General features: G+C 32.6%; 1 protein-coding gene across 1 annotated transcript; it reads right to left on the reverse strand.

Annotated features, from left to right (window-relative positions):
- Positions 1-418: 418 nt before the first annotated feature.
- Positions 419-11,115, reverse strand: LOC145954647 (uncharacterized). The gene is made up of 8 exons (XM_083069333.1): positions 11,077-11,115; positions 10,824-10,886; positions 2,260-2,496; positions 1,617-2,177; positions 1,201-1,463; positions 960-1,127; positions 788-892; positions 419-708 (listed from the first exon to the last, which is right to left on the reverse strand). Exons 1-8 carry the CDS (start codon positions 11,113-11,115, stop codon positions 600-602), a joined length of 1,545 nt encoding a protein of 514 aa, XP_082925459.1. The 3' UTR covers positions 419-599.
- Positions 11,116-11,768: the final 653 nt, after the last annotated feature.

Genomic DNA, 11,768 nt, shown 5'->3' on the forward strand with positions numbered 1-11,768 from the left:
CGCCATGTCCGACGTAAATTGTGGCAGTTTTTTTTTTAAAAACGTTTGTAAATTGATATACCCAACACCTGCATATAAATATAATCCAGAATACCAAATCTAAACCAGGCAGTCCAGAATAGAAATTCAAATTGTATTTCAAAATTGAATGACAAAAAGAAAATAATATATAAATCTTAAAAAACATAAATTATGACAATGTAAATCCTATTATCCTAAAAAAGCTATAAAACATGTTTGTCAATGCTATCTAAATAACTAACTATCAAACTATAAACAATATCTAACTAACTAAACTTAGAAAAAAAGTTGCCCATTGTTCTCTTATCTTGAGCATCTCATCTTCGAGCAATGGAGATGGATCTTGAAAGACCTGAAAGGGTAATTTAAGTGTCATTAATATGCAATGTTAATTATTCTAAAGGTAAATATAGTTAAATAAATTTTGATATGAATTACCTGCGCCCAAGAATCAATAATACCCGCAGAAACTATGGCTTTCATCCAATACATGATGTAATAGCCACATTCAAACGAGTCTTGTTGCTTATTACACTAAAATGAGAAACAAATAACTATTAATTCCAAAGTCAATAAATTTAAATATTATTGACTGTATGAATTAATTTGCTAACCTTAGGGTATATGAAATGCAATGACTTTGATGATCTGGCTCTTCCACTTAATATATTAGCTCCAGACACGATTCTAATTAATTGAAATAAAAATAAATGTTAGCCAATATATATAATTACAGTGTTAAAACATAATGAAAAAATTTAGTTACCCATGTAATTGGCTTTTAATTTCCTGGCTTGGTTTTCGATGAAGTGAACAAAACCACACCACGGTATATTCCTTAGGAATGATTACCATTAACTGCCAATGAGACCTACATTGTATGACAAACAAATTAGTTAAAAAATTACCATGATTAAAAAATCAATTAAAAAACTAACCCGTCAATGTATGGAGCCATGTATATATGTCTTCTTGAGTCACTCATCCATGTTTGCATATATTGTTGGATCTGGACCTGAGTGTTTCCTGATTTTTGGATGGATTGAGGCTCAATAAATCCATATACTTCTGCTTGTGCTTGCTCCACACTCAATTTGTCCATGTACCTAACACAAATAATTATTATAAGTTAAATGTAATTATTGTAAATTTAGACTCATAAAAGAAAATATGACTTACATGGCCCACAACTGTATGACAGATATATTTAACATGGAGTTTCCCCCAACAATCTCTAATGCATCAGGCAGAGATATGTATAGTGGAACATCAGAGCTATCAACTCCAAAAACTCTAATGTCCCACTGCAATTGAATTGGTTGCTTCTTTAATCGTGGTAATTTGATTAGAAGCTTAGATATGGGATCATCCTCAGCTTCTGCGATATTAGCATCATGAACATAAGGTTCTCTCATGACCTCCTTACCACGATCGATAAAATCCTAAAGAAATAATCAAAATTAGTTAAACAATAATAGAATTATAAGAATCTAAAAGAGCAATAATATAATTACCTTTGCCCGTGCTGAAAGCGGCATGACCAAACATTTTGGCCAAGCTAAGAATGTGCCGGTTGCCTGCCCCACTAGTTAAACCTCTGTATTGGGCAAAGGCACTGGAGCAGCAGCATCTTGAACTTGGTCAACCACAACCCATGTCCAGTCTGGCTGTAGAGGGACACCATGGATGGTTGAGCCACCCTCAAATACTCGGCCAATAGCCACTAACCGTGGGGGGTCATCCTCAACATATAACTCGCACTGGTTTGGTACATCAGTGTGAGCATGTTCCCCTGAGAAATTTGGAGCAGCACAACTCCCTTTAGTGCTGACTCGAACACCATCATGAGCAACTGCAGTCTGTTGCTGAGAACGAGCCAAAAGTTCAAACTTCTCTTCAAACTGTTTTTCAATATTCTTCAGTTTCTCTTCAAACTGCATCTCCAATCTCTGCTCCAATTTCTGTATAACCTCTTGACTGCAAGAGTCGACAGTGCTCCTCGATGATCGGCCACCAAAGAAATCTCGGTGGCTCCAAGAACCACCAACACCACGCACACGACCTCCGTGCTCTGGCTTTCCTATGGCCGTTGTGAGGATATCATTCCGACCATCGGAAACAAATGAGCCCTGGGTGCTCTGCTCAACTAAATCCTCCTGCAACAATAAGGAAGATTAAAAAATCTTATGAATTAAATGAGTTGAAATGAAGAGTCTTAATTTGTATATTTTTACTTACTATTTTATTAGCAACGACCCTTGCAGACTCAGAAGTCATTTGCCCATCTGGTTTTGTCCGGGCTGCTATCCACATCTCATGGCGGGGAGGTGACTCCACACGGTCAGCATCCTCAACCCCTGCTGCCTGTGCCCTAGCCTTCTTCATTTGCTTTTTTTTTCTTTCATATCCCCCTCTTGATAATAGATGGGGTGCATCATTCTTGGCTTGTCGTTCTTGGGCAGCTATTCTTTTAGCCTGCAATAATACAAAAAAAAAATGAGATAAATTAAAATATACCTTAAGTATTTGTGTCAATGTAAAAGTTATCAATAACTAACCTGCCACGAAGGGTCCAATCGAGTGGCACAAAATTGCATCCACTCCTCATCAGTGATCTGGTACTTTAGATAGGGAGTCTCATTTTGGCGCTCTCCAAATACATACTCCCGTGTCAAGAAAGTCTTGAAATCTCTCCACCTGCTGGCAAGGGCAGATAACATCTTCCTCCTCATGCCCTCAGTGTTGGGAATGTCAAAATTTTGCTATGAAAATAACAACAAATAATAAATAATGTATTTAAGTTATATAATATTGAAAGGATGTGAAAGTATATACCTGAATATCCTGCCACATGAGGTTCTTGTCAACCTCCTGAACGTCATCCCATGATGGAATGATAATAGAAACATGTCGTCGAGCTAGGACTCCCAAATAGCTCTTAAACTTGGCAGCATTTGGGCCTGATGCCTTGCCAGAACGAGGATCCACCTCAACCGGTGTCCTCTCCTTGGCAATGCGCCCAGCTGTCAACCCAGACAATCGAGTGACAGATCTACCTTCCCTCCTTCCACTGCCAGACCTAGAATCCTCCATAATCCTGAAAAAATTAAACTGTCATTATTAAAACAATAAATTAATTGAATAGACAAATAAAGTAAAAAAGATAATAACAATATAGCAACAAAATAACTAATAAAAAAACAAATAATACATAAACAGAAACCTATTAGGTTGGAATGTTTTCCCATATTCCTTCAGCATGATCACTTCGAATAGCATGTATTTCGTCCACTTCATTGTCCGCAATAGGACCAAATGATCTGCTTGAAAAAGACGGTGTCTCATGCATATCTAGAGACTCATCTTCGTGAGTTCCATGCATGGTTCTTCCTTCGAGGACCACTGACCATTTCTCATTACATGGATCCTTTACATAAAAAATTTGTCTTGCTTGATATGCCATAATAAAAGGTTCATCCTTATAGCCGACCTTATTCAAATCAACCAAAGTAAACCCTAAATCATCTGTCCGCACACCTGTATTGCCATCAACCCATTTACACTTGAACACAGACACTCTAAACGTAACATAATCAATTTCCCATATGTCTTCTATGACTCCGAAATAACTCATGGATGCTGTAATGAGATTTTTATCTTTTGAACTAGCAAAGTGCACAGCCTCAGCCTGAATTGTAACCCCACTATTTTGTACTCTACTTTTGTCATCTTCTGTTTTTGTATAGAAACAATATTTGTTAATGTCATACCCACTAAATGTAATGACATCATTGTTAGGCCCACGCGCGAGTCTCAAAAGTGTATCAGAAGCATTAACCTCACCATAAACCTTTTTCTTAAACCAAGCTAAAAAACTCTTGTTATGTTCATTCAATACCCATTTCTCAGTCATCCGAGGGTGTGCTATCTTGATTTCATCTATGTGTTCTGATATGTAAGGAATTACTTCATCAGTGTTGTTCAATATGTACAAATGTGCTTGGTCAACTTCTGTTCGACTCACAGTTCTAATATTTAAACTTCGACTACCCTTACCAAATTGTTTCCCATCATGTCGAGTCTTGGGAATTCCTATTGGTTCTGATTTCCATTGAATGCTTTCTTCAATCTACGGTATGGATGACTACGAACAAGAAACTTACGATGCCTAGTGTACGCAGTCTTTTGCCCATGTTTCAATTGGGTATAACTTGTGTTTTCTTCACATATAGGACATGCATAATGACCCTTCACACTATACCCACTCAGGTTACCATATGCTGGAAAATCATTTATTGTGCAAAATAACATTGCACGCATGGTAAATTTTTCTTCACGATATGCATCAAACACCTCCACTCCTGTGTCCCATAACATTTTCAAGTCATCAATCAATGGACTAAGATACACATCTATGTCATTTCCTGGTTGTCGGGGACCTGATATCATCATAGACAACATAATATATTTTCTCTTCATGCATAGCCAAGGAGGCAAATTATAAATGACCAACAAAACTGGCCATGAACTGTGTTTACTACTTAAGTTCCCATAAGGATTCATGTCATCTGTAGCTAAACCAATTCTCAAGTTTCTTGACTCTGCACCAAATTCTGGAAATGTTTCATCAATCCTCTTCCATTGCGGAGAATCAGCTGGATGTCGAAGAAAGTTGTCACATTTTCTACCATTTTCATGCCATGTGAGGTTTTTTGCATCTTCTTTAATGGCAAACAATCTTTTAAACCTAGGTATTATTGGCAAATACCATAAGACCTTAGCAGGGGGACCCTCTATTTCTTCCTCACCATTACTTCCATCAGTTTTCTTTTTGAACCGCGACAATCCACATGTGGGACACACTTTCAGTGTAGCAAAATCATTTGTATATAATATGCAATCATTAGGGCACGCGTGTATCTTCTTATACTCCAAACCCATTGGACATAGTATCTTTTTTGCCTCATAGTTGCGATTAGGTAACGTGTTATCTTCTGGAAGCATCTCCTTCAATAACTCCAACAATTCTGTGAAACTTTTATCAGTCCAACCATTTCTTGCTTTTAAACTAAACAATTTTAAAGTTGCTGATAATCTTGTAAACATACTGCATCCTGGGTATAATGGTTGCTCAAAATCAGACTTTAAGGTATCATACACATGTGCTCTTTCAAAATTTTCTTCACCAACATCACGTATCATCTCTTCTAAGTTATCGTTCATCCCTTCAAAATTTTCAGTTGTTGACACTGTTGGAATGTCTAATATTTCTCCGTGCCATGTCCATACTGTATAACTCTTCACAATACCATATATAAACAGGTGATCACGTATTTCTCCAACTTCTTGACGTATCTGATTCAAACATCGAACACATGGACAATAATATGCCCCTTTGATGGGTTTCCCATTTTCTCTTGCAAATTGTAAGAACTCTTCAACTCCATTTCTGTACTCTTGACTAATGCGACTTGCATTCATCCAACTTCGATTCATTATCTATATATTAACACAAATTAACTATTGACTCAGTTATTCATAATTTTTTTAACCTAAACTACAACCCTAAAAAATCGATGGTAAACTAAATGTCAATGCCTAAAAAAGTCTCTTCTTTAATGCATCTGGAACGGCCCGTACTGAAACTAGAACTGGACGTTCCAGATCAACAAATTACAACAAAAAAAATTCCAGCAGAACGGGCCGTTCTCCATGCAGAACGACCCGTACTGCTTGCAGAACGGCCCGTTCTGCAAGGAGCACGGCCCGTTCTGCAAGGAGAACGGCCCGTTCTGCAAGGAGAACGATCCGTTCTACAAGGAGAACGGCCCGTTCTGCAAGGAGAACGGCCCGTTCTCCTTGCAGAACGGGCCGTTCCAGAGGAACAAATAGCAAAAAAAAAACAAATAAATTACGGGGACAACAAACTAACCTCAAACGACCAACGTGCTGACACTTACAAACTTGGATACGTTGAATGTAGCCGTAAACGCAGTGGGAGACTCAAGTAATTCAGAGGATTTCGTATAAACTGTGAGCGCGGGAATGAAAATGGGACTTTGGGGGCAATATAGGAGAACTATTACGTCGAATAAGGCTTCGCCGACGTAAATTTACGTCGGCCTTGGTGGACTCTGACGTAAATTTACGTCGGACGTGGGTGGGACCGACGTAAATTTACATCGGACTAAAGGGAACCGACGTAAATTTACGTCGGAATAGAGGTACCCGACGTAAATTACCTAATTTACGTCGGTCTACGAGAGGTCCGACGTAAATTAGTCTCCACTTATTTACGAAACTGCCACCGCGTTTTTACAACGTCGGTGTTTGTGGTTTGCGACGTAAATTGGGAGACGTAAATACCCTTTTTTGCACTAGTGAATAATTGAAATTTGATTTAAAATATGAGTTATTAAATAGTGTATATCTAGATATACTTACTCTGGAAATAAGTGGATCTCCTCCTCTCGTCTCTTCCCATCTATATCTATATCTATATCTATATCTATATATCTATATATCTATATATATATATATATATATATATAGTTATGTTATGTTATAAAAAAAATATTTAACATTTGAAATACACATATCAAAATACTACTTTTTATTAAGTGTAATAAATTTAAATATCATAAAATGAATTTAATTAATAAGAATGTATTAATTTTTATACATCAACTGAACATAAATCATCATTGTTATCAACTTTATAAGATAATTGTTATAAAAATCAATAAACTTGTTCTATATATAATGATTATTTATGATTGAATAACATATATTATTATCGTATATATATATATATATATATATATATATATATATATTCGTTACGAATTTTACAATAAAATGTATTAATTTATACACATTAAAAACCCTTATTTTTATAAATTTTATTAAGAGAACTATTAAAAATAATGTTAAAAAGTTTATGGGGGTTACAAATTTAAACATTCTCAAAAGTCTTTCTCTGAACTGAAATTGTAAATGCAACCAATATAAATAATATACGAAAATTTGAATGGATTAAAAACTCAGTTCTATGTCATATTGTTTTAATATTTCTTAAGCTTTGACTCCTTATATTTAAGTTGAACGTTTGGGAGAGATGGCTTAAACCTTTGTGCAAACAGAAACTGTATACGCAACAAGTAAAAAATACAGGAAATATTGGATGCATTAAAAACCCAGTTAAATATATATATATATATATATATATATATATATATATATATATATATATATATATATATTTGACTGACAGTTAATTAAATAAAAAACTACTTCAGCCTTTAAGGGGAACGTTAAGTGAGGTGGCTTCAAATGACTGGTATATATTGGGGTTTATTCAAATGACTGGTATAATAAAGAACTCATAGAACGTATGCCAAATGGTTAACAGAAAGGTTAGAAAATGATAAAATAAAAGTAAAGAGCGAAGGAAAAAGAGGAGAAGAACATGGCACAAAGCCATGAGGAGAAAACGTTACTTGGTAAAGGAATGGAATGAAACTCATTGGATCATGAAATGTCTACAGAATTTTGTTAAACACTAGTACTGCAATATTATTCTCAGTCATTTTATTCCTCTTTTTATTATTATTATTATTATTATTATTATTATTATTATTATTATTATTATAATGTTAAGTATATATGCAATGGGTTCAGGACTCACGGTTTGGAGACATCTCGATCTAAATTGAAAAAAAAGAAGAAGAAAAACTGACATTTAATCACCTAATTAGTAATATGTTTAAATAATTTGTCAAAGACATTAAATAGTTAATTCATATTATAAAATAAACGTGGTCAAGATATTATAAGATAAATACAGTTACTTATTAAGTAAAATTTAATTTTAATTCTTCACATGTAATTCATTGGTCAACCTTTAATTCACATGTAACAGGATATTTTTCCTATTATATTACTTATCTATATATTTATGCTAGATTTTTTTTATTTTTTTTTACATATAAACTATAACTCTATAAGTATTTTATATAGAAAATAATCATGTTTAAGTTGGGTTGAAAAAAGAAATAATTTATACTTAGATTTAGAACACGTGCATTTCATATGTATATAAAACATTTATTAATTTATACCTATTTTATTAATATATATATATATATATATATATATATATATATATATATAATTTCAGCTTCTTAAAAAGTCATAAGTGCTTTATGTGTTTTTGTGTGAAATGTTTAATTTAATTAACGCAACCAGATATTTGCAAGCAAGAGTAATTCAAAACATTGAACAATAAAAAAATACTATAAAATTATAATAAAATATATAATAATTCACAATTTAATATACTTTTTGTGTACAATGTTCTTCTCGTATGGCTTTTTTTTTTTTTTTTTTTTTTTTTTTTTTTTTTTTTTGTGTGTGTGTGTTTGTATATACTAATCTATCTACATATAGATTTAACTTAAGAAAATAAAATAACAACTCGCCTACAATTTAATTTTTCTTCAATTTGAAGTTCAGGTAGCATACGAAATTTTTTTAAAATATTTGAAACGATTTTTATGCTCCTTTATTTAATTAAACATAAACTAAATACTTAAACAAAAATTCCAATATGATTAAATATTTTTTTTTTAAATATAGGGAAAATTAAGATAATGAAAAATAAAATGAAACTTTAAATTAAAGTGATATTTAAAAAATAAATATTAAATTATATTAAAATATTTCATTTTACAAATTTATTGCGAAAAAAAGAGATCTTAATCAACAATTAACTAAACACACACACATATTAGTATATTACATAATATCTTTGCTTACTTATATTTTTCATTTATAATAATGTTATTATGAAAGTGATTATTTTAGACATCATAAATGAATTAAGATTACTTTTTACTTAATATATCTAAATAAAAATTATTTTTATAATTGTATACAATAGTATTTAATTATAAATATATTAATTATAAATATTGAAATAATTTTTATTCACAGATAATTTAAACACATACCAATATCATCCAATTTAGAAAAAGTAAGAAAAAATTTGTTTTTGACAAAGTTATCTTATAATACACTACTAGAATTTCTTTTATTACATACGATTTTTCCTGCAAATTTTTCATAAAAATTCGCAGGAAACGTTGTTTCTACAAATTTTTCTGTGAAATTTTATATGCAGGTAATACCTTCGTGGATAATATCTTTTTACAAATTTTAAAATTCGTAAGAAATTTTCCTACAAAATTTCTTGTGAAAAAAATTTGCAGGAAAAGTTTCTTGCAAAAAAAAATTCGTAGGAAAGTTTCCTGCAAATTTTTTCGCAAGAAATTTTGCATCCACGCCTCCAACATGTGATACATAATTTTTTAAATTCTAAGATTATAAATTATAAGCTTAACACTCAACCATACAAATCAACTTGTAAGGTAAGTGTTGCCCTAACTTATATACTTTTTAATTGTTTTATTTTCAATTGACGTGGGACTTGAAATTTTTTTAAAATATTAAACTTATAAATTTAAATATTTTTTTTAATTTTTCCTACGGATTAAAATTGGCAGGAAAATCTGCAAGAAAAGTTACATGCAATTTTTTTTACCATTTAGTAAACATTACTTGCGAATTTATTTTTGCAAGAAAATTTGCATGAAATAAAATAAAATTCTTACAATATTTTCTGCTAATTCTTACCATGAAATTTTTTTATGATCATTAAAATTGTAGCAAAATTTGTAAAAATTTCTTGTAGATTATTTTTCATAAAACAAATTTTTAAGAAATATCTGTAAATTATTTTTTGCAAATAAATTCTTAAAAAATTTTTGTAAAATTATTATTGCAAAAAAATTCGAAAAAAGTTTTTATGAATATTTTTTTCAGAAAAAATTCGTAAGAAAATGATATTTTTCTAGTAATGATAATTGTAATATTTGTTATATGTGTTATTATTAAACACTATTAGCCCAATAGTTGATAACATCCAGGCCCAAGAGAAACGTAGCAAGTTGTGATGATTTCATCCATTGATATTTAGATTTTATGTTAGATAACGATTTGTTTTTGAAAAAGTTATCTTACAATAATAGTAATTAGACCGGTGATAAACACACCTCCATTCTTATATAAATACACCCCTTTTTTTTTAAAAATATATGAAATTCTTAAATTACCCTTATTTGCACCTATCTTCTTCTTTTCCCTTCATGCACCTCTCTTCTTTTTTTTCCTCCGCACCCACACCTCTCTTCTTTCTCCTCCTCCGCTCACCTCTCTTTTTCTTTCTCCTCCGCACGCACCTCTCTTCTTGTTTTTCCTCCACACGCGCACCTCTCTTCTTCTTTCTCCTCCGCGCACCTCCTCGTAGACTAGAATATACTAGAATGTGAATTTAGGAGATGACAGCTGTTTCCTCATAGATTCAAAATCAAAATTGACCTGCGAAATTTCAATCATGGAGTAAGAAAGGATTCAATCAGTGGAAGCACTAGTGAACATATAACATTTGATTATCTATTAAAATCAAGATTGCTTGTAGTAAGAAGAACTGCCTCATATGCGACTCTAAACTGAATACTCCAGATGGAAAAGGCAGGAAAATCTATTAAAACACTTTTGCAGTTTGACCAATTTAAACATTTTCTTCCTTCAATGTTCTCCAGTTTTGCAGGTCAATTGGCATCATGACATGATATAAATAAATCCTCTTGCGTAAAACTTCTTTGCATAAATGCAGAGCGTAAGATAAAGTTGTAAAAAAGTCTTTTCATCAATTTAGTATAGTCACTTGTTGAATCAAAAACCTCAACATCAAATGGTCTTTCAGGGCCTGTAAAGTTTGTAATACCAGTTTTGGTGATATCGACCTGGGAAAACATACAGAATGGAGAAACAAGGTTTAGGTTGATGAAACACATTGCAGGCTTATCTAAAAACTGAAACAAGGTGGTAAAGAAAAGGGTAACATTTGTGGCCAGGTTACGAGCAGTACATCTGACAGATCTTCAGCAATCAAGTACTCCTTAATTGTTGTTGTGAATTCATTTATATTGTTACATCTGGCAGATCCTCAGCTACCTTTTGTAATTCCACCATAAAAGTATGGACTATCTACGAGGAAACAAACGAATTCTAAGCATGACAGAGAGAAGCAAGGACAACGAGAAGCAAACTGCAGAAAACAAGTTCTAATGGTTTAGAGAAGAAAGTGACGAAGAAGAGAAGAAGGGAGGTGCGGAAACAAGAAGGGAGGTGCGCGTGCGGAGGAGAAACAAGGAGGAGAAACAAGAAGAGAGGTGTGCGTGCAGAGGAGGAAGAAAAAGAGAGGTGCGCGGAGGAGGAGGAAGAAGAGAGGTGTGCGTGCGGAGGAAGAAAAAAAAAAGAGGTGCAGGGAGGAAAAAAAAGAGAAGAGATACAAACAAGGGTAATTTAGGGATTTCATATATTTAAAAAAAAAAGGAGGTGTATTTATATAAAATGGAGGTGTGTTTATCACCAGCCTAGTAATTATTGTCTAATATTGCTGCTAAAACACTATTAGCCCAATAGTTGATAACATCCGGGCCCAAGAGAAACGTAGCAGATTGTGATGATTTCATCCATTGATATTTAGACTTTCTCTGTTAGATCACGATTTGTTTTTGACAAAGTTATCTTACAATAATTGTAAGATCTATGTTGTATGTGTTATTGTCTAATGATGATAAAACACTATTAGCCCAATAGTTGATAACATCCAGGCCTAAGAG

The sequence above is a fragment of the Cajanus cajan genome, chromosome 2, assembly GCF_000230855.2.
Source record: "Cajanus cajan strain Asha chromosome 2, NIPB_CcT2T_4, whole genome shotgun sequence".
NCBI lineage: Eukaryota > Viridiplantae > Streptophyta > Magnoliopsida > Fabales > Fabaceae > Cajanus > Cajanus cajan.